This window comes from Thalassophryne amazonica, chromosome 9 (genome assembly GCF_902500255.1).
Source record: "Thalassophryne amazonica chromosome 9, fThaAma1.1, whole genome shotgun sequence".
NCBI classification, from domain to species: domain Eukaryota; kingdom Metazoa; phylum Chordata; class Actinopteri; order Batrachoidiformes; family Batrachoididae; genus Thalassophryne; species Thalassophryne amazonica.
Window position 1 is genome coordinate 2647609 of NC_047111.1, and position 23516 is coordinate 2671124.

A 23516-nucleotide genomic window follows, 5' to 3' on the forward strand; every position below is an offset into this window, starting at 1 on the left:
ACCGTGTTACTTTGTTACCATATATAGGCCCCCTGGCCCATACTCTGAATTCTTAGATGAATTTTGTGAGTAAAAAGTAAGCCTTCTGACCCTCTGCAAATCTGCAAATCATTTATGGACAGTATGGATGTATTCCGATTCCAGCAATGCATTCAGGATTCAACACACGTTAGTGGAAATACCCTGGATTTGGTCCTCATTCATGATATCGCAGTCACAAATATTGACATCATGCCTCTTGAGAGGCATACTTATGAAGTTTACAGTTTTCCTGCCGTGTTTAGTGGAACAACAACCTTATTTATCATTGCGATGACACGTCAACTCTTCAACTACAACTGAACTTGGAGTTGGACTGCCTGATATCTTAGCATAACTTTTGGAAACCATTCAGTAGACAGTCTTGCGGACAGCTTAAACGTAGTGCTCAAAACCACACTCAGCATGATTGCCCCACCTATATTAAAACCAGCCCCCGCCCCCCCTCACAAAATACATTAGCCTTGGATCAGTGATTACTTACGTGGCCTAAACACACGAGCCTGGGCTAAGCATTAGCTGGTCAAACACACATTGCCTTGGATTAGTGAAAAGTTGGATGTCTAGAAGTTTCTTACATTTAAATTTGGACAAGACTAAAATGATGGTTTCCATGTGTCCAGCGAGACATCAGCATCAATTTGACCAGCTAACGCTTAGCCTAGGCTCGTGTGTCATACATCACACTGACACACTGACGTTGTCCTTTGACATCCACATCTGTATATGAAAGGCAATCTGTATATGTATGTGGCACAGTTTGTGGTCACTATGCACAGCCACAGTAATTAAGCAATCGACAACAAACTTGCTATGGTGACTGCGGGCACCAAGGGGAAGTAACTGGGGCCCTTAGGTTGAAAGCGTACGTATGCGAACACACACACACACACACACACACACACACACACACACACACACACACACACACACACATGGTCAGTCTTATATATTAGATCACGACTCGCTCAATGGAGCCCTTATTTTCACAGTTCACGTGGTAATCAGGTCAGGTAGCAGCATCACACTTTACTTACTACGCAGCTGGCTAGGGCGCACTTTAATTACAATCCAAATGTGCCAACGCACACCAAATGCCAGTTAAAACACACTTTTTTCAATTAAAATGTACCTGCTGTGTGCGGCCTCCAGAGTGTTGCAGTGATATGACCTGCCGTCACCTTTTTATCATCATTCACTTGAGTCTCATGGGAATGTCACAAATTGCTCTCTGAAAATTAATGATGACAAGATACACACAATGCAACGCAACTTACTACACCTTAACTAAAGTGACATGACATGGATAAAATTCAGCTCTATTACCAGTGCATAGAACGGGTAAATCAGCCAGTGGGCGATATTACGAGGACTGCTGTCTTCTGCTGGAGTTTCAGCTCCCTCCAAAGATTTTCTATTGAGTTCAGGTCTGGAGACTGGCCAGGCCACTCCAGGGCCTTGAAATGCTTCTTACGGAGCCCCTCCTTAGTTGCCCTGGCTGTGTGTTTGGGGTCATTGTCATGCTGGAAGACCCAGCCATGACCCATCTTCAATGCTCTTACTGAGGAAAGGAGGTTGTTTGCCAAAATCTCGCAATACATGACCCCATCCATCCTCCCTTCAATACGGTGCAGTCGTCCTGTCCCCTATGCAGAAGAGCACCCCCAGAGTATGATGATTCCACCCACATGCTTCACAGTTGGGATGGTTTTCTTGGGGTTGTTCTCATCCTCTAAACATGGTAAGTGGAGTTGATTCCAAAAAGCTCTATTCTGGTCTCATCTGACCACATGACCTTCTCCCATGCCTCCTCTGGATCATCCAGATGGTCACTGGTGAACGTCAAACGGGCCTGGACATGTGCTGGCTTGAGCAGGGGGGCCTTGCTGCCCTGCAGGATTTTAAACCATGACAGCATCATGTGTTACTAATGTAATCTTTGTGACTGTGGTCCCAGCTCTCTTCATGTCATTGACCAGGTCCTCCTGTGTAGTTCTGAGCTTTCTCAGATTCATCCTTACCCCACAAAGTGAGATCTTGCATGGAATCCCAGAGCGAGGGAGATTGGCAGTCATCTTGTGTTTCTTCCACTTTCTAATAAATAATCAGAACAGTTGTTGTCTTCTATCAAGCTGCTTGCCTGTTGGCCTGTAGTCCATCCCAGCCTTGTGCAGGTCTACAGTTTTGTCCCTGGTGTCCTTAGACAGCTCTTTGGTCTTGGCTATGGTGGACAGGTTGGAGTGTGATTGATTGAGTGTGTGAACAGGTGTCTTTTATACAGGTAACAAGTTCAAACAGGTGCCATTAATACAGGTAAAGAGTGCAGAATAAGAGGGCTTCTTAAAGAAAAATTAACAGGTCTGTGTGAGACAGAATTCTTGCTGGTTGGTAGGTGTTCAAATTCTTATTTGCAGCAGTAACATACAAATAAATTATTAAAAAAATCATACATTATGATTTCCGGATTTTTTATTTATTTATTTTTTTTTTAGATTATGTCTCTCACAGTGGACATGCACCTAAGATGAAAAGTTCAGATCTCTCCATGATTTCTAAGTGGGAGAACTTGCAAAATCGCAGGGTGTTCAAACACTTATTTTCCTCACTGTATAGTGAAGATTCGTCCTATCCCGTCTATGGCTGATGTTGAGACCCTGATTCATGTGTTTGTCTCTTCTTGATTGGACTACTGCAATGTTCTATTTTCTGGTTTACCCCCGTCCAGCATTAGGGCTTTCCAATTGGTTCAAAATGCTGCTGTCAGACTTTTGACAGGAAGCAGAAAGTTTGACCACATTACACCTGTTTTGGAGTCTCTTCACTGGCTTCCTGTCTCTGTGAGATCAGATTTTTGTCAGGATTTGGTCATGGTTGGATTATCTTGCCTTGCTTCTGTTTTTTATTGTTCTGTTTATGGTTTCTGTTTATCTTGTGCTTCTGTGTTTTATCATCTTGTTTGTGATTAGTTGTGTTTCATTTATTTTCTATCTCCTGGTTGCCATGTAGTTAGTTTTGTCTTTGTTCCTGCCCGGCCTGTAGTTTGTTCTTCTTTATTGCTCGTTGTAATGCATTTGTATTCTTTTACTCGTGGTTCCTTTAGTTATTCTTTTCGTTACTGGCTTTAATCACATGCAGAGCATGATAGTGTGCCATGAGAACTAGTAAACATACAGACAGAAAACAAATAAACACAAATTATTTCCATGTAAAGACACATCAAAGAAAAAGAAAAAAAAAAACGCGACCGTGCTGTTGTATTACATAAATGTACTTCATTGGCCGCTTTCCCTTGAGAGAAAATTAGAAATCTTTCTTCAGTCCTTCAGTGTACTATGCACTTTATCCAAACTTCTTGAAACATTGCAGGTCTTAGGCAGAGGAATCAATGTGGTATCTGCCTGCTAGCTTGGTCCGGATTGCTAACAAAACAACAAGTAGCGACCCTCAAAAAACTCCCCGTCAACCCGCAGCGGCAAACTTTGGCTCCCCCCTTACTTAAGACTTCACATAACATCAAAACAAACAAAATACATGAAATAAATAAAATGAAGCTTTTAAGATTAAACTATTGCTACTATAAATTAATATATTTATGAACTCTATATTTTTATCCTAATATTTATTAATCTATTGTGTATTTATTTATTGTGACTTCGATGGCAGCTACACTCCCACCAAATCACTTGTAATTTTACTCAAACCTACATACTAGACTAGCCCTAGATGATAAAACACATTACAAGAAAATGTGGCTGCATCACTCGGCTTCAATCAGGGTGACCATCTTATGAATGGGTCTCTCCAAGTACACTGGCTTCCCAATGCATTTTCCTTCTTTATCCAAAGTTGAATTACTGATCAGCAGTTGTAGTTTCCTTACGCAACCATCTTCTGCAGGATAGACCTTTGTGACCTTTGCCAACTTCCACTCAGTTCTTGCACAATCACTATATCATTAACCTTAGCATTTCTATGCTTTCGTTGCCATTTCTGACGCGGTTGCAAGTTAAGCAGATATTCTTTGCGCCATCTGGACCAAAACTCATTGGCTAAGTATTGGACCTTGTGCCACCTTTTCCGAAGGTAGAGGTCTTTTCCTTCAAACTTTCCAGGTGGTGGAAGAATGATAGAGGACTTCATTGTCAGTATATGATTAGGTGAAAGAGGCTGCGGTCCTGTAGGATCGTTCAATAAGTGAGCTGTTAATGGTCGACTGTTAATGATCGCCATTACTTCGTAGAAGTAGGTCCTCAATGATGAACTATCGAGTCGATTGGAGGACTGATCAGGGATAGACGTAAGCACACTTCTTATTGTTCGAATCTGCCTTTCCCAGGCACCGCCCATGTGGCTTGCCGATGGCGGATTCATAACACACTCACAGCCCAGTATCTTTAGGCATTCTTGGTCCATCTCCTTCAAGGCCTCTACGAACTCGCGCCTGGCACCGATGAAATTGGTGCCTTAATCACAGCGGAGTTTTCGAACATTGCCACGTATGGCTATGAAGGCACGGAGAGCGATGATGAAAAAGTCCGTGGTCATCTCTTCGAGAAGCTCTATGTGAACTGCACGAGAGCATAAGCAAGTAAACAGCAAGCCGTAGAGCTTTGACTCCTTCCTTCCATCCTTAACATGGAACGGTCCGAAGCAGTCTATTCCACAATACGTAAACGGAGGTGTTTCTTCCATGCGATCGCGCGGCAAGTCTGCCATTTGCTGATGCTCTGTAGACCTTCTAAACTTTCTGCACTTGACACACTTGTTAATGCAGGATGAGATGGCATGACTGCATCCGAGTATCCAAAATCCATTGGCTCGCAGCTCATTGACTGTTATGCCACGTCCTTGATGTTGTACTTGTTGATGATAATGCTGTATGAGCAATCTTGTTACATGACCTTTGGCAGGTAAAATAGCTGGATGCTTGATGTGATGGTGCAAATCAGCTTGCGTCAGCCGACCTCCCACCCTGAGGATTCCCTGTTTGTCAAGGAAAGGGTTCAGTCTGTGTAGCTTACTGGTTTTAACGAGCTCCTTCCCATGTTGGAGGGTCTGGATTTCTTCCGCAAAAGCTTCTCTCTGAACAAGGCTAATGACGGTAGCTTCAGCATCGCTCCTCTCCTGTAGACTGGCGGCTTCATTAGTTCTTGCTATTGAACCTTTCAGCTCCTTAGCACGTCGCATGAGACGAGCAATGGCCTTGACTAATCTTGTCCAGCAGGAGAACTTAAGGAAGCGATCCAGCAGTGAAACTTCTGTAGCTGAAGTCTTGTTTACAAAGACATTGTGCACTTCAAAGTCATCTGCTGCTACATCTTCCACCTCAACATTTCCACTGGGAAGTTCTTCCCGCCAAAGAAAATCAGGACCAGAGAACCATTTGGAGGCAATGAGCTCCCTTGCCCATAGGCCTCTCGATGCATGATCAGCGGTCTTGTCTTCTGAGCTCACGTGTCTCCACTGATCTGGTCTGGTGCTGTCTTTAATCCGCTGGATGCGATTTGCCACAAACGTGGAATCTTCTTGCATCATTGTTCACATATCCAAGGACGACCTTTGAGTCCGTCCAAAAGACTTCTTGAGCATCTATTTCTAGCTCCTTTCTAAGCATGTCACTCATGCGTACAGGTACAACTGCTGCCGATAGCACGAGTCTTGACACAGTTGTGACCTTAGTGGGGGCCACTCGGGCTTTGCCCATCACTAAGGAGCAGTGAATTTGTCCTGTTTTGCTTATCACTCTCAGGTATGTACATTCTTCATACCCCAGGACGCTTGCATCGGAGAAGTAATGGAGTTTGTACCTTTGGACTTTCTTGAACTCTGATGGGATATAACATTGCTGAATCTCGATGCCTGCCAGGTTCTTGAAGTCCAGGAGCCAGGACTCCCACCGTGGTCTCAGATCATCTGGCAGCGGATTATCCCATCCCACCTTGTCGCGGCACATTTGCTGAAGTATTTGCTTCCCGATCAGAATAAAGGGAGTGACAAAGTCTAAGGGGTCGAAGATGGAGGCTACTGTCGACAACACTCCTCTTCTTGAGAGTGGGCATTCATCCACCACCACTCTGAAGCTGAAGTGGTCCAATGTGACACACCATTTAACGCCTAGGGCTCTCTCCATCTGGGGTTCACCCAGAGCCAGGTCTTGACTTCTTGACGCATCTACACACTCTTCCTTTGGGAGGGATTCAAGCACTTCTTGGCAATTAGAAACAAACTTGTGGATGCGCAATCTTCCAGAGCTGCAGAGCTCTCTGGCTTCAGCTACCAACTTTATGGCTTCTTCCTGCGTTGAGACACTTATCAGGCCATCATCGACGTAAAAGTTCCTTTCGATGAAGTGGATTGTTGCTTCACTGAATCGACCTCGTCCTTGTGCAGCGACGTGTTTGAGGCCGTAGTTCGCACAGCCGGGCGATGAGGCTGCACCGAATAGGTGCACTTTCATTCGGTAAACTGATGGCTCCGACTTGATGTCCCCGTTGTCCCACCAAAGGAACCTGAGGTAGTCCTGATCTTCTGTTCTGACCCGAAACTGGTGAAACATATGCTCAATATCGGACATCACAGCTACTGGGCCCTTCCTGAATCGACAGAGGATACCTACCAAGGTATTTGTCAACTCTGGTCCAGTGAGTAGATGGTCATTAAGTGATACTCCTTCACTGAACAGTCAAACACCATGCGAATCTTCCCTGGTTTTTGATGGTGGTAGACTCTGTGGTGCGGAATGTACCAGCAAGAGCCCCGTTGGAGTTCACTTTCTGGGACTTTCTCAGCATCTCCACAGGATATGATGTTGCTCATGAATGCAACGTAGTCCTTATGGTATTGCTTATCTCTCAAATCTCCCTTTCAGACACTGGAGGCGATGATCTGCGCACTTCAGGTTGTTAGGCAGACACGGCTTGTCTTCTTTAAATGGCAATGGCATTTCACGCTGTCCATTCGCTTGTGTCTTTATGCCCTCCTCCATTTTTGAAATGAAGCGAAAGTCATCCTGAGAAAAATGAGCGTCTTCCACGTTTCTCTCGCTGAAGTCTGACTCAAGCACTTTCAGCACGTCTGTAGGAACAATGACTTCCTTGACTTGGGTTCTGCATATGTACTGAACTTGACTTGTTAAGTCATTAGGTAACTCTAAACTTGGTGTGACTTGTCTCACAACGATTCTGTGGCTGCTCCCAATGGCATCTCCATAGTCAACACAGGGGTTGACGCAGCCAACTACACTCCAGCCAAGATCGATCCTTACTGCGAATGGCTCGTCATCCTTGCCTGATACAATTTCTCTTGGCAACAGGGCTTGAGAACAATTGTACCCTATGAGCAGACCGATGTCGCAGTCTATGAGAGGAGCGATCTCTTCGGCAAGGTGTTCTAAATGAGACCATGCTCTTGCCGTCTTGGGTGTAGGAATGTGGCTTAGACTAGCAGGGATAAAGTCTTGCGAGTAAGTCATGGGAAGAGGGATTTTCTTGGAGGAGTAAAACCCTCTGACCTGCAACCCAACTAACTTGTGACTTGGAATCACAGTCTGCTTAGATGCAAGTGTGGAAAGCTTTAATTGCACAGGCTCCTTCTGGGTATCAAGAGTCTCTGCCCTTTCTTGTAGGATGAAGGTGCTATTGTTCTGACTGTCCAGAAGAGCGTAAACCAGAACTTCGGCATCTGGGTTACTTGTCGTTGACAGCCAAACTGGCACTATTGTGGATGCATATGTGCTATTCCCATTGTGAATGACTTGGTTAGACATAGCTGTGCTTGCTACTTCACTAGTTGTAGACTCTGTGTCACTATGTTTAGGCTCTTTAGACCTTTCCTTTCTCTTTGAGGGTTTTCCACTCTCGTTTTGTCCATCAACTTGGACCTTTTCATCCGCCTTGGCACAGTCTTCATGCAAACATGTGGGATGCCTCCCCTTGCACACGTTGCAAACACTTCTGTTCTCACAAGTCCTTGAGTGGTGTCCTGGCTTTAAACATGCAAAACACAGTTTCTTTGTCTGCACATACTTAACTCGCTCTTTGACAGGCTTCTCCATTAACTTCCAACATATCTGAATGCCATGATTTGTCTTCTCACAAAACATGCATCCCTTAGCATCGCTCCTTTGTCCTTCAATATCTGGTTTCTCTTCAGATGCACTTGCTAACACCTTTGCACCGACACCGCGGACCTTAACAGCTTGGTCTTTTCACCATCACCACTCTTCAGAGCATGAAGCGAAGTCATCGGATTGCAAGCTATCCTGGCTTCTCTTGACTCAAACTCAATAAAGGTGTGGAAACTCGGAAAGTCTTGTGTGTCTTCTTCGAATTCCATCACCTTTCTGTTCCACCTGGCAGTGAGCCAGTCAGGGAGCTTGCTGAGGATTCTTTGATTTTCACTGCAGTCATTTAGGACTTCAAGACTCTTAATATGACTCATGGCTGCTTGACAGCCTCACAAGAAATCTGCGAATTCTCTCAGCTCATCGCTGTCTTTGGGTCCTATCTTTGTCCATGAAGTCAGCTTGTTGCGGAATGCTTTAGCGACCACAAAGGAGTTGCCGTATCGTTCTTCTAATATTTCCCATGCTGAATCATAGGCCTTCTCTGTGTCCACCAGAAAATAACATTCAATTGCTTTCTTTGCAGCTCCTGTGACATATTTGCGGAGGTAGTAAATCTTTTCATTTACTGGAATGTTCTTCCGGCCTATCAGGGTTAGAAATTACATTTTCCAGTCCTTATATCTTATTGGGTCTCCGCTGAAGATCGGCGGCTCTGGCACTGGAAGGCTTGTATTTATGGACTACGCTATCGCTTCAGCAAGCATTGTTGTGCTATTATCGTGAGGAGTGGGGCGAGCAATTTGAGAAGTAGGCCTTGTGACTTCATACCTTGTGGTGGGGAGCCTACTTGCAGGCTGTAGAGGCATGCTGTACCTTGGAAGGGCATTAGCTTTAGATGGAGGCCCTGACAGGTTGTGGTTGTGAAGAAGATCTGATATTTCTTCATCTGAGCCTACGTCTTGTTCGTAGACTTGTAGTCTTGCCATTGCTGCATTCATTCTTTTAGTTGCTTCCAAATGTTTTAACTGTCTGCGCTTCTCTTCTAATAACTTCTGTCTTTCAGCATTTTCTGCTTCTTGTTGCGCTAGCTTCCTCCTGTTCTCAGCCTCAAGGCTTTCAAGCTCCTTTTCTCCCTGTTTTGTTTCTGCTAGAACCTTCAAGGTAGCTTTAGTTGCAGCAAACTCTGCTTCTGCCTCCTGCTTCTTTCTGGAGGACAGGCTTGAGTGTCTTGAAACACGTCCAGAAACTGGACGGCTCAACATGGATACTTGGTCTTCTTTACATGAAAACACTGAGCCAGTGTTACCCCATGGTGCTTGTGCTGTAGTTAAATGCTGATCTGTGTCTTCATTCTGCAGAACATGTAGCCATTCAATGAGCTGCCTTGATACAGCATCACAGGTGTCTACTCGACGTCGGGTGTCCGCGTCCGGGACACTGTGTTTACGAATATCCTCATAGTGTTTCTTTATTTCAAGATCAGCAGCATGAATTTTAATTTGGTGATCATGTAGAATGTCGGTTGAGTTTGGTAAGGAGAGTGCTTTGTGGCCTCTTTTGCAAGAACTTTCCATCTCTCATATGCTTTGTCAAAATTACGTTGAAGTTTATTTAAGTTTTCATTATGTAGTTCCTGACCCTTTTCAGTAAGTTTCCTTTTTCTCTTGTCTCCAGTAACGTCGGTTTCTGTATTCACTTCAATCTCCTTTGCAGGGTTTTCTTCTAAAGCTTCATTGTGAACAGACTCCTCCTTTTCTTCATGAGTAACTTCCGCGGGTCTTGCATTTTAGTTGCAATGTCTTTATCAGCCTTTTTAGTATAGTAAGAATTAAACTCTAAGTTTAATAAGTTTAAGTAACCTTAAGGAGCCTTAAATAGCATTAATTAGCTTAAATTAAATTAACTTGTAAATTAAAGTAAGTTTCACCCTTGAATAAACTATTTTGAAATCAGTTAAACTTGTCATCCTTTAGAAGCCTATGTTTAAAGGCTATTCTGTGAAGTTAAAACGTAAAATATCAGAAATACAAAATTTTAATAATGTAGTAATAAAACTAAGAAATATAGGCAAGTAATAAATGAACTAATAATACTGAAATTAGATCACACCAACTTGAATGTCAAGTGATAACCTAAATGGCCTTTATGGCAAGATACTTAGTTCAGATAAATATTAAATGAGAGCACCTTTAAACTTCACTGAAAGTAGGTAAATACCACAGCACTCCTTTAAAGTAAATATTTCTCAGAACTGCTTAAGGTTGCTTAACAACCTATAAACATTCAAATATCAGAGGCTACAAATATATAGAATAATAAGAAAAGTTATCACATTAAACCTTAGTTACACTTCAAACTCAAAAGCAAGCATTCCTTGTTAAGTCCTTAAATTTATCCTTATGCTGAGTGCAATCAGTCCGACTGAATCTTGAAACTCAAAGAGGACTTTTAGCAGTTGTAGAGGCTACTCCACGTCTTCACATTTAACTTTACTCAAATGTGCTTCCCGTTGGCATAATCACACAACTCTCTTAGGTTACCGGCAGACTGCATACTGTCCTTTGACGAGTAGCTCCTCCGAAACCCTGATTATCTTTACAGCTCTGATGACAGGCGGGCGCGCGCGCTGGCTCCTTGCTGGCTGCTGGTTACGTTCTCCCCTCGTGTCGCGATGGCTGAGTTCTCACTGTAATTCCCTCTCAAGCTGAAATCACGAAACCAAGTCGTTCTTTTCGTTACTGGCTTTAATCACATGCAGAGCATGATAGTGTTGCGTGAGAACTAGTAAACATACAGACAGAAAACAAATAAACACAAATCATTTCCATGTAAAGACACATCAAAGAAAAAGAAAAAAAAAACGTGACCGTGCTGTTGTATTACATAAATGTACTTCATTGGCCGCTTTCCCTTGAGAGAAAATTAGAAATCTTTCTTCAGTCCTTCAGTGTACTATGCACTTTATCCAAACTTCTTGAAACATTGCAGGTCTTAGGCAGAGGAATCAATGTGGTATCTGCCTGCTAGCTTGGTCCGGATTGCTAACAAAACAACAAATAGCGACCCTCAAAAAACTCCCCGTCAACCCGCAGCGGCAAACTTTGGTTCCCCCCTTACTTAAGACTTGACATAACATCAAAACAAACAAAATACATGAAATAAATATAATGAAGCTTTTTTTAAACTATTGCTACTATAAATGAATATATTTATGAACTCTATATTTTTATCCTAATATTTATTCATCTATTGTATATTTATTTATTCTGACTTCGATGGCAGCTACAGATACTTCAGTCCCAGTTTAGGTTTTGTTTATCCCATTTATTGCATTATGCTTTATCACTGGTCACTAGTCGCTGGTTTTGGTTAGTATTTATCTTCAGCTTTCTTCTGGATTTGTTCCTTTAGTTATTTATTGCTTTCTCTGGTTATCAATTATTCTGTCTTGTCCATTGTATTCTTTTGTCACTGGTTTAGTTTTGTGTGTTTTATTTTCTTGGTCAGCTGGTAATCAGTTATGGCATTTACTTTCATACTTTAATCTGTATCAGTTCTGTTCTAGTTTAGACTTTGCTTTTTATTTTCTTGTTGTATTTGCACTCTGCCTATAGTCATTAGTTGTATTTCCCTTTATGCTTTAGCCACAGGGTGAGTTCTGTCTTAGTTAAGTCATTGCCTTTTATTTTCTGGGTCCTCACACTTGAGCACACCAGTTTGGGGTTTTCAGTTCTTTTTATCTCTCTTGGTTGTGGGTGTGTCACTGGCACTTAGTTGTTTTGTCTTTCATGCCCACCTGTCTTGTCTGGCCACTCCCCTTCCTGAACCTTCCCCACACCTGTTTTGCATCACAACCTGATTCCTGCCCTTGTATTTAAGCTCTCACAGCCCCTCACTTCCCTACTAGTTTGTTGATCATGTGTCACATCCTCGCCTTTTTGTCTTCGCCTGTTTGCCTCGTTTTTTTGAACCTTGCTTGTTTGTCTCGATCTCCACCACACCGTGAATCTGACCCCAGCTTGTGAACTATACTACTAATCTGCCTCTCGTCTGTCTGTACCGCCGCCCCACTGACTGCCTTATTGTGTACTGAACCATTGCCTGTTTTTTTGACAAAGCCTATTTTTACCTCCACACCTCAGCCTGCGAGTCTGCATTGTGTGTCCTATCACTTTCTGTGCCACACCACACCCAGTCATGACAGTTTTAAGGTTCTTTTACTAGCCTATAAAAGTGTTCACGGACTGGCACCTCCCTACCTAGCTGACCTAATTAAACCCTATGTACCAGCCCAGGCTTTGTGTTCTCAGGGTGCAGGACTACTTTGTGTCCCTAGGGTGAATAAAAAGTCTGCAGGTCACAGAGCTTTCCCTTATCATGCCCCTGTTCTGTGGAATGATCTCCCTGCGTCAATAAAACAATCAGATTCTGTAGAGTTTTCAAGTACAGACTTATTCGTAGATCATTTTTAAGTTCTTGGTATTTCGTGATTTTCTCCCTTTCAGCTCTATTCAGGCCATAGTCATTGGGGACTGTCACATCAATAATTTTTGCTGTCTTCTCTTGCTTGTTCCAAATGACAATATCAGGTTTTACTGCACCTCCTTCGATATGTCTTCCTGCTGGGATCTCTTTGTCATAAAAGACAGTCACTTTTCCATTGAATGAGACTGGTGCTGGTTCATGCTCCCAAAAGTGTGGCTCCACTTCCACCTCCAGTTCCTTGCATACTTTCCAGTGTAGATATTTCAGCAGTCTGTATTCAGCACGTCTGTAGGAACAATGACTTCCTTGACTTGGGTTCTGCATATGTACTGAACTTGACTTGTTAAGTCATTAGGTAACTGTAAACTTGGTGTGACTTGTCTCACAATGATTCTGTGGCTGCTCCCTGTGGCATCTCCATAGTCAACACAGGGGTTGACACAGCCAACTACACTCCAGCCAAGATCGGTTCTTACTGCGAATGGCTCGTCATCCTTGCCTGATACAATTTCTCTTGGCAACAGGGCTTGAGAACAATTGTACCCTATGAGCAGACCGATGTCGCAGTCTATGAGAGGAGCCAAATCTTCAATAGTGCTCCCCTCATCCAACTGTATATTTTCTGTGACCTGCTTCTTACCACCTCTGATTGTACATTTAGAGCATTTATCCAGCCCAAATTCCATACCAATTTCTTTAGAGAACGTATGTATGAACTGCCTCCACAAGCCTCCTGAGTCCCCTCTCTGAATCTGCAAATATCTTCAAGTCATCCAAGAATAGAAGGTGGCTCACCACCTGTCTGTGTTTTCTTCATCTACCTCCATCATTCCTGATGACAAATTCCTTGAGAAGCTTGCTTAGTGGATCAATGCTAAGACAAAAAAGGAGTGGAGAGAGTGTTTGTGTGCATGTGTTCCTGTGTGTCTGTGTGTGTGTGTGTGTCTGTCTGTCTGTCTGTCCGTGTGTTTGTGTCTGTGTTGGTGTCTGTGTTTGTGTGTGTCTGTGTGTGCGTGTCTGTGTCTTTCTGTGTGTGTATGTGTGTTGTATCTGTTTGTGTCTCTCTTTGTCTGTGTCTGTCTGTGTTTGTGTGTGTGCCTGTGTGTGTGTGTGTGTGTGTGTGTGTGTGTGTGTGTGTGTGTGTGTGTGTGTGTGTGTGTGTGTGTGTGTGTGTGTGCCTGTTTGTGTTTGTGTGTGTTTATGTGTGCGTGTCTGTGTCTTTTTGTGTGTGCATGTGTCTGTGTGTTTGTACGTTGGTGTGTGTTTGTGTGAGTGTCTGTATGTGTCTGTCTGTGTGTGTTTGTGTCTGTCTATGTTTGTGTGTGTCTGTGTCTGTGACTGAATATGTGTGTATGTCTTTCTGTGTGTGTCTGTGTGCCTGTGTCTGTGTTTGTCTGTGTGTGTCTGTTTCTGTATGTGTCTTTGTGTGTGCCTGTGTGTTTGTGTTTCTGCATCTGTGCACCTGTGTGTGTCTGTGTATTTGTGTCTGTGTGAGTCTGTTTGTCTGTGTGTGTGTCTGTGTAACTGTGTATTTCTTGTGCGTGCATGTGTGTCTGGGTCTGTCTGTGTGTGTGGGTGTCTGTACCACAGACGTCTTGTTCATCCTCGGAACACACAGAAGCCCTGCGCTCTGCGAACGCAAGGGCCTCGCAGGTACGTAGGGCTTAACCAAGTCCGCCAGGTAAGAAGGTGCCAGTCCATGAACAATTTTATAAACCAACAATAAAACTTTAAAATCCGAACTGGCAGAAACCGGTAGCCAATGAAGGGATGCCAGAATGGGAGTAATGTGGTCAAACCTTCTACTTTGTGTCAAAAGTCTGGCAGCAGCATTCTGTACTAACTGAAGTCCTCGAATGCTAGACTGCGGCAGGCCTGAAAATAAAACATTACAATAATCCAGTCTGGAAGAAATAAATGCATGTATCAAAGTCTCAGCATCAGCCATAGACAGGAGTGTCTCTGACTGTGTGTGTCTGTGTGTTGTGTCTCTGTGTGTGTCTATGTTTGTCTGTGTCTGTCTGTCTGTGTGTGACTGTCTGTGTTTGTTTGTGTGTGCGTGTCTGTGTGTGTCTTTCTGTGTGTGCATATGTCTGTGTGTGTTTGTGCGTTGGTGTATGTTTGTGTGAGTGTCTGTGTGTCTGTCTGTGTGAGTGTCTGTGTGTGTCTGTCTGTGTGTGTGCGTTTGTGTCTGTCTATGTGTGTTTGTGTCTGTGTATGTTTGTGTGTGTGTGTCTGTCTGTGTATGAGTGTGTGTGTGTGTGTGTTTATGTGTTCGCCTGTGTGTGCACATCTGTGTTTGTGTCTGTGTGTGCGTGTCTGTGTGTGGTGTGTGTGTGACTGTGTATGTGTCTGTGTTTGTGTCTGTGTGTTTGTGTCTGTCTGTGTTTGTATGTGTGTATCTGTGTCTTCCTGTGTGTGTTGGTGTGTGTCTGGGTGACTGTGTGTGTCTGTGTTTGTCTGTGTCTGTGTGTCTGTGACTGTGTGTGTGTGTCTGTCTGTTGTGTCTCTGTGTGTGTCTCTTTGTCTGTGCTTCTGCGTGTCTGTGTGTGTTTGTGTCTGTGTATGTTTGTGTGTTTGTCTGTGAGTTTGTGTATGTCTATGTTTGTGTGTTTGTGTGTGTGTGTGTGTGTGTGTGTGTGTGTGTGTGTGTGTGTGTGTGTGTGTGTGTGTGTGTGTGTTGTGTCTCTGTGTATGTCTGTCTTTGTCTGTGTGTGTCTGTTTGTGGTTGTGTGTGTGCCTGTGTGTGTGTCTGTCTGTGTTTGTGTGTGTTTATGTGTGCATGTCTGTGTGTGTCTTTCTGTGTGTGCATGTGTGTTTGTGCATTGGTGTGTGTTTGTGTGAGTCCGTGTGTGTCTGTCTATGTGTGTTTGTGTCTGTGTATGTTTGTGTGTGTGTGTCTGTGTGTGTCTGTGTGTTTCTGTGTTTGTCTGTGTGTGTGTGCATCGGTGTGTGTCTGTGTGTATGACTGAATATGTGCGTATGTCTTTCTGTGTGTGTCTGTGTGCATGTGTGCCTGTATGTGTCTGTCTGTCCGTGTGTGTCTGTGTTTGTCTGTGTGTGTCTGTGTTTCTGTATGTGTCTTTGTGTGTGCCTATGTGTTTGTGTTTCTGCATCTGTGTACCTGTGTGAGTCTGTGTGTGGGGGTGTTGGTGTGTGTGTCTGTGTGACTGTGTATTTCTGGGCATGCGTGTGTGTCTGGGTCTGTCTGTGTGTGTGTTTGTCTGTGTCTGTCTGTGTGTCTGTGACTGTGTGTGTGTGTCTGTCTGTTGTGTTTCTGTGTGTGTCTCTTTGTCTGTGCTTCTGTGTGTCTGTGTGTGTTTGTGTCTGTGTATGTTTGTGTGTTTGTGAGTTTGTGTATGTCTATGTTTGTGTGTTTGTCTGTGTGTGTATTTGTGTCTGTGACTGTGTGTGTGTCTGTCTGTTGTGTCTCTGTGTATGTCTGTCTTTGTCTGTGTGTCTGTTTGTGGTTATGTGTGTGCCTGTGTGTGTGTCTGTCTGTGTTTGTGTGTGTTTATGTGTGCATGTCTGTGTGTGTCTTTCTATGTGTGCATGTGTGTTTGTGCGTTGGTGTGTGTTTGTGTGAGTCTGTGTGTCTGTCTATGTGTGTTTGTGTCTGTGTATGTTTGTGTGTGTGTGTGCTTCTGTGTTTGTCTGTGTGTGTGTGCATCGGTGTGTGTCTGTGTCTGTCTGAATATGTGTGTATGTCTTTCTGTATGTGTCTGTGTGCATGTGTGCCTGTATGTGTCTTTGTGTGTGCCTGTGTGTTTGTGTTTCTGCATCTGTGTACCTGTGTGAGTCTGTGTGTGGGGGTGTCGGTGTGTGTGTGTCTGTGTGACTGTGTATTTCTGTGCATGCGTGTGTGTCTGGGTCTGTCTGTGTGTGTGGGTGTCTGTATGTGCATGTCTATGTGTGTGTGTCTGTGTGTTTGTGTGCCTGTGCGTGTCTGAGTGTGTGTCTGTTTGTGTCTGTGTATGACTGTGTGTTTGTCAGTGTATGTCTGTATGTGTTTGTGTGGGTGGGTTTGTCTGTGTGTGTGTCTGTGTATGTCTGTGTCTGTTTGTTATGTGTTTGTGTGGGTGGGTTTGTCTGTCTTTGTGTTTGTGTTTGTCTCTGTGTTTGCCTGAATGTGTGTGTTTGTGTGTGTCTGTGTGTTTGTGTCTTTGTCTGTGTGTGTGTCTGTGCCTATGTGTGTGCGTCAGTGTGTGTCTGTCTGTGTGTGTGTTTGTCTGTGTGAGTGTGTGTGTTTGTCTGTGTGTCTGTATGTGTGTTTGTCTGTTTGTGTCTGTGCCTGTGTGGTTGTGAGTTTGTGTGTCTGCATCTGTGCACCTGTGTATGTCTGTGTGTGTGTGTGTGTGTGTGTGTGTGTGTGTGTGTGTGTGTGTGTGTGTGTGTGTGTGTGTGTGTGTCTGTCTGTATGTGAGTGTTTCTGTGTCTTTGTTATGTCTCTGTGTGTCTGTCTTTGTGTTTGTGTGTGTCTGTGTGTTGTGTTTCTGTGTCTTTGTTATGTCTCTGTGTGTCTGTCTTTGTGTTTGTGTGTGTCTGTGTGTTGTGTGTCTGTGTGTTTTGTCTGTGTCTGTCTGTGTGTGAGTGTGTCTGTGTCTGTTTGTTGTGTCTCCGTGTGTGTCTGCCTTTGTGTTTATGTGTGTTTGTGTGTGTGTTGTGTCTGTGTGCTTGTCTGTCTGTGTGTTTGTGTGTGTCTGTGTGTATGTGTGTGTGTGTGTGTGTTTGTGTCCATGTCTGTGTGTGCGTGTGTGTGTTTGTGTACATATCTGTGTGTGCGTGTGTGTGTGTGTCTGTCTGTGTTTGTGTGTGTCTGTGTGTGTTTTTGTGCGTGTCTGTGTGTGTCTGTGTGTGCATGTGTCTGTGTGTGTTTGTGCGTTGGTATGTGTTTGTGTGAGTGTCTGTGTGTGTATTTGTGCATGTGTCTGTGGCCGTGTGTGTCTGTGTGTGTATCTGTGTGTGTTTGTCTTTGTGTGTCTGTTTGTTTGTGTGTTTGTCTGTGTTTGTGTGTGTGACTGAATATGTGTGTATGTCTTTCTGTGTGTGTGTGTGTGTATGTGTCTGTGTATGTCTCTGTGTGAGTGTGTCTGTTTTGTCTCTATGTGTGTCTATCTTTGTGTTTGTGTGTGTGTCTGTCTTTGTGTTTGTGTGTGTGTCTGTGTGGTGTGTGTCTGTGTGTGTTTCTGTGTGTGTGTGTGTGTGTGTGTGTGCTTGTCTGTGTCTGTCTTTGTCTGTGTTTGTCTGTGTGTGTGTCTGTGAGTGTGCTTCTGTGTCTGTGTGTGTCTGTGTGTGTCTGTGCATGTCGGTGTGTGTCTGTGTGTGTGCCTGTGTCTGTCTGTGTGTGTGTCTGTATTTGTGTGACTGTGTGTGTGTCTGTCTGTATGTCTGTGTTTTTGTTGTGTGTGTCTGTGTTTTGTGTGTGTTTGTGTGTCTGTGTGTGTCTGTGTTTTGTGTGTGTGTTTGTGTTTGTGTGTCTGTGTGCTTGTGTGTCTGTGTTTTGTGTGTGTTTGTGTGTCTGTGTGTGACTGTGTTTTGTGTGTCTGTGTTTTGTGTGTGTGTCTGTGTGTGTCTATGTTTTGTGTGTGTTTGTGTGTCTGTGTTTTGTGTGTGTTTATGTGTGTCTGTGCCTGTGTGGTTGTGAGTTTGTGTGTCTGCATCTGTGCACCTGTGTATGTCTGTGTGTGTGTGTGTGTCTGTCTGTATGTGAGTGTTTCTGTGTCTTTGTTATGTCTCTGTGTGTCTGTCTTTGTGTTTGTGTGTGTCTGTGTGTTGTGTGTCTGTGTGTTTTGTCTGTGTCTGTCTGTGTGTGAGTGTGTCTGTGTCTGTTTGTTGTGTCTCTGTGTGTGTCTGCCTTTGTGTTTATGTGTGTTTGTGTGTGTGTTGTGTCTGTGTGCTTGTCTGTCTGTGTGTTTGTGTGTGTCTGTGTGTATGTGTGTGTGTGTCTGTGTGTTTGTGTCCATGTCTGTGTGTGCGTGTGTGTGTTTGTGTACATATCTGTGTGTGCGTGTGTGTGTGTGTGTCTGTCTGTGTTTGTGTGTGTCTGTGTGTGTTTTTGTGCGTGTCTGTGTGTGTCTGTGTTTGTGTGTGTCTGTGTGTGTTTTTGTGCGTGTCTGTGTGTGTCTGTGTGTGCATGTGTCTGTGTGTGTTTGTGCGTTGGTATGTGTTTGTGTGAGTGTCTGTGTGTGCATTTGTGCATGTGTCTGTGGCCGTGTGTGTCTGTGTGTGTATCTGTGTGTGTTTGTCTTTGTGTGTCTGTTTGTTTGTGTGTTTGTCTGTGTTTGTGTGTGTGACTGAATATGTGTGTATGTCTTTCTGTGTGTGTGTGTGTATGTGTCTGTGTATGTCTCTGTGTGAGTGTGTCTGTTTTGTCTCTATGTGTGTCTATCTTTGTGTTTGTGTGTGTGTCTGTGTGTTGTGTGTCTGTGTGTGTTTCTGTGTGTGTGTGTGTGTGTGTGTGCTTGTCTGTGTCTGTCTTTGTCTGTGTTTGTCTGTGTGTGTGTCTGTGAGTGTGCTTCTGTGTCTGTGTGTGTCTGTGTGTGTCTGTGCATGTCGGTGTGTGTCTGTGTGTGTGCCTGTGTCTGTCTGTGTGTGTGTCTGTATTTGTGTGACTGTGTGTGTGTGTGTCTGTCTGTATGTCTGTGTTTTTGTTGTGTGTGTCTGTGTTTTGTGTGTTTGTGTGTCTGTGTGTGTCTGTGTTTTGTGTGTGTGTTTGTGTGTCTGTGTGTGCTTGTGTGTCTGTGTTTTGTGTGTGTTTGTGTGTCTGTGTGTGACTGTGTTTTGTGTGTCTGTGTTTTGTGTGTGTGTCTGTGTGTGTCTATGTTTTGTGTGTGTTTGTGTGTCTGTGTTTTGTGTGTGTTTATGTGTGTCTGTGTCTGTGTTTTGTGTGTGTTTGTGTGTGTCTATGTTTTGTGTGTATTTGTGTGTGTGTGTTTGTGTTTTGTGTGTGTGTGTGTCTGTGTTTTTGTTGTGTGTGTGTCTGTGTTTTGTGTGTATGTTTGTGACTGTGTTTGTGTGTGTGTCTGTGTTTTGTGTGTGTGTTTGTGTGTGTGTCTGTTTTTGTGTGTGTGTGCGTCTGTTTTGTGTGTGTTTGTGTGTGCGTGTGTCTGTGTTTTGTGTGTGTTTGTGTGTGTCTGTGTGTTTGTGTGTATTTGTGTGTGTGTGTCTGTGTTTTGTGTGTGTTTGTGTCTGTGTGTGTCTGTGTTTTGTGTGTGTTTTGTGTGTGTTTGTGTGTGTCTGTGTTATGTGTGTGTTTCTGTGTGTGTGTGTCTGTGTTTTGTGTGTGTTTGTGTGTCTGTGTTTTGTGTGTGTGTTTGTGTGTGTCTGTTTTCTTGTGTGTGTTTGTGTGTCTGTGTTTTGTGTGTGTGTTTGTGTGTGAGTCTGTTTTGTGTGTGTTTGTGTGTCTGTGTTTTGTGTGTGTTTGTGTGTGTGTGTGTGTGTCTGTGTTTTGTGTGTGTTTGTGTGTGTGTGTCTGTGTTTTGTCTGTGTTTTGTGTGTCTGTGTTTTGTGTGTGTTTGTGTGTCTGTGTTTTGTGTGTGTTTGTGTGTCTGTGTGTGTCTGTGTTTTGTGTGTGTTTGTGTGTGTCTGTGTTTTGTGTGTGTGTGTTTGTGTGTGTCTGTTTTGTGTGTGTTTGTGTGTGTGTCTGTGTTTGTGTGTGTCTGTGTTTTGTGTGTGTTTATGTGTCTGTGTGTGTTTGTGTTTTGTGTGTGTGTGTTTGTGTGTGTCTGTGTTTTTGTTGTGTGTGTGTGTCTGTGTGTGTCTGTGTTTTGTGTGTGTTTGTGTGTCTGTGTTTTGTGTGTGTGTCTGTGTGTGTCTGTGTTTTGTGTGTGTTTGTGTGTGTCTGTGTTTTGTGTGTGTGTGTTTGTGTGTGTCTGTTTTGTGTGTGTTTGTGTGTGTGTCTGTGTTTGTGTGTGTCTGTGTTTTGTGTGTGTTTATGTGTCTGTGTGTGTTTGTGTTTTGTGTGTGTGTGTGTTTGTGTGTGTCTGTGTTTTTGTTGTGTGTGTGTGTCTGTGTGTGTCTGTGTTTTGTGTGTGTTTGTGTGTCTGTGTTTTGTGTGTGTGTTTGTGTGTGTGTGTCTGTTTTTTGTGTGTGTTTGTGTGTCTGTGGTTTGTGTGTGTTTGTGTGTCTGTGTTTTGTGTGTGTTTCTGTGTGTGTGTCTGTGTTTTGTGTGTGTTTGTGTGTCTGTGTTTTGTGTGTGTGTGTGTGTGTCTGTTTTTTGTGTGTGTCTGTGTGTGTGTGTTTGTGTGTATTTGTGTGTGTGTGTCTGTGTTTTGTGTGTGTGTTTGTATGTGTGTGTGTGTTTTGTGTGTGTTTGTGTGTCTGTGTGTGTCTGTTTTGTGTGTGTCTGTGTTTTGTGTGTTTGTGTGTGTGTCTGTGTTTGTGTGTGTCTGTTTTGTGTGTGTGTTTGTGTGTGTGTGTGTCTGTGTTTTGTGTGTGTTTGTGTGTGTGTGTCTTTTGTGTGTATTTGTGTGTGTGTGTGTGTCTGTGTTTTGTGTGTCTGTGTTTGTGTGTATGTGTCATTGTTTTCTGTGTTTCTTTTACCTGGAGTCCATAAAGATGAGTTTAAAGTCCAGGTTTGCCCGAAACATGAACATGCTGCTGTGCAGTTTGACCTCGGTGACCCCACAGGGGGGCAACGAGTGACCAACGGCCACCAAACACGCCGTCTGACAGCAGGACTCACGCACAGCGACGTCCAGGAGGCATTGACGCACCTTCAGGTAGCCGCTGCAGTGGATCACCTGTCAAACAACACGGGATGAATCAAAGCCTGGACGCCAGTGGAAGGATGAATGAACAACAATAACAAAGTAAAGAGTTACATGTACACGCTGTCTTTAAAGCAGACACACTGTGGACTGTGTCTGTGCCATGTCACACACACGGGACAGACACACTGCGGAGTGTGTCTGTGGGTGCATCATCACATGAGCTTGACTCTTGAATGACAACCACCAAGCACACAACCAGTCTATCCCCACTTCTTGAAAGTCCAAAGGTGGGTGTTCACTCATGTTCTCTCAGGGTGCCAGTGATACCCTCATTCATCTGAACAAAGTCACTTCAACGGCACCCAAGGATCGTCTGCAGACACAGAACATCAAATGCCAAGAGTCCCTGCCTTTGGGAACTGGTTAATATTCAACTATGACAAGCATACATGGACCACACTTGGATTCTGATTCTCCTGTAAAGATATCAGCATCACCAAGCACTTCTGTCCAGCAATGTTATGACTCCATAAGCTCTTCCCAGGCATCTCTGAGTCTCAAAGGCCAAGGACACACAATAAGTGAAATGGTGAAAGTGTTCAACATTTGGATCTTAGTATTGACTGAGGGCAGAAAGCCGGGATCTTAGTATTGACTGAGGGCAGAAAGTCTGGATCTTAGTATTGATCAAGGTCAGAAAAGCCTGGATCTTAGTATTGATCAAGGGCAGAAAGCCTGGATCTTAGTATTGACTGAGGGCAGAAAGCCTGGATCTTAGTACTGACTGGGGACAGAAAGCCTGGATCTTAGTCTTGATCAAGGTCAGAAAGCCTGGATCTTAGTACTGACTGGGGGCAGAAAGTCTGGATCTTAGTATTGATCAAGGTCAGAAAGCCTGGGTCTTAGTATTGACTGAGGTCAGAAAGCCTGGATCTTAGTCTTGATCAAGGTCAGAAAGCCTGGATCTTAGTCTTGACTGAGGACAGAAAACCTGGATCTTAGTATTGACTGAGGGCAGAAAGCCTGGATCATAGTATTGATCAAGGTCAGAAAGCCTGGATCTTAGTATTGACTGAGGGCAGAAAGTCTGGATCTTAGTATTGACTGAGGGCAGAAAGCCTGGATCTTAGTATTGATCAAGGTCAGAAAGCCCGGATCTTAGTATTGACTGAGGGCAGAAAGCCCGGATCTTAGTATTAACTGAGGGCAGAAAGCCTGGGTCTTAGTATTGACTGAGGTCAGAAAGCCTGGATCTTAGTCTTGATCAAGGTCAGAAAGCCTAGATCTTAGTCTTGACTGAGGACAGAAAACCTGGATCTTAGTATTGACTGAGGGCAGAAAGCTTGGATCTTAGTATTGACTGAGGCCAGAAAGCCTGGATCTTAGTATTGACTGAGGGCAGAAAGTCTGGATCTTAGTATTGACTGAGGCCAGAAAGCCTGGATCTTAGTATTGATCAAGGTCAGAAAGCCCGGATGTTAGTATTGACTGAGGGCAGAAAGCCTGGATCTTAATATTGACTGAGGGCAGAAAGCCTGGATCTTAGTCGTGACTGAGGACAGAAAACCTGGATCTTAGTATTGACTGAGGGCAGAAAGCCTGGATCATAGTATTGATCAAGGTCAGAAATCCTGGATCTTAGTATTGACTGAGGGCAGAATGCCTGGATCTTACTCTTGATCAAGGTCACAAAGCCTGGATCTTACTCTTGATCAAGGTCAGAAAGCCTGGATCTTAGTCTTGATTGAGGGCAGAAAGCCTGGATCTTAGTACTGACTGAGGGCAGAAAGTCTGGATCTTAGTATTGACTGAGGGCAGAAAGCCTGGATCTTAGTATTGATCAAGGTTAAAAAGCCTGGATCTTAGTATTGACTGAGGGCAGAAAGCCTGGATCTTAATCTTGATCAAGGTCAGAAAACCTGGATCTTAGTCTTGACTGAGGGCAGAAAGCCTGGATCTTAGTCTTGACTGAGGGCAGAAAGCCTGGATTTTAGTATTGATCAAGGTCAGAAAACCTGGATCTTAGTATTGACTGAGGGCAGAAAGTCTGGATTTTAGTATTGACTGAGGGCAGAAAGCCTGGATCTTAGTATTGACTGAGGGCAGAAAGCATGGATCTTACTATTGACTGAGGGCAGAAAGCCTGGATCTTAATCTTGATCAAGGTCAGAAAACCTGGATCTTAGTCTTGACTGAGGGCAGAAAGCCTGGATCTT

General features: G+C 43.8%; 1 protein-coding gene across 1 annotated transcript in view; it reads right to left on the bottom strand.

The window, feature by feature from the left end:
* The window catches only part of sim2 (SIM bHLH transcription factor 2), a 266456-nt gene that overhangs the window by 42567 nt on the left and 200373 nt on the right, over positions 1-23516 (bottom strand). Inside the window, exon 6 of the mRNA XM_034177491.1 lies at positions 21131-21330. Coding sequence (XP_034033382.1) covers positions 21131-21330 — 200 coding nt within the window. The remainder of the gene's footprint in view (positions 1-21130; positions 21331-23516) is intronic.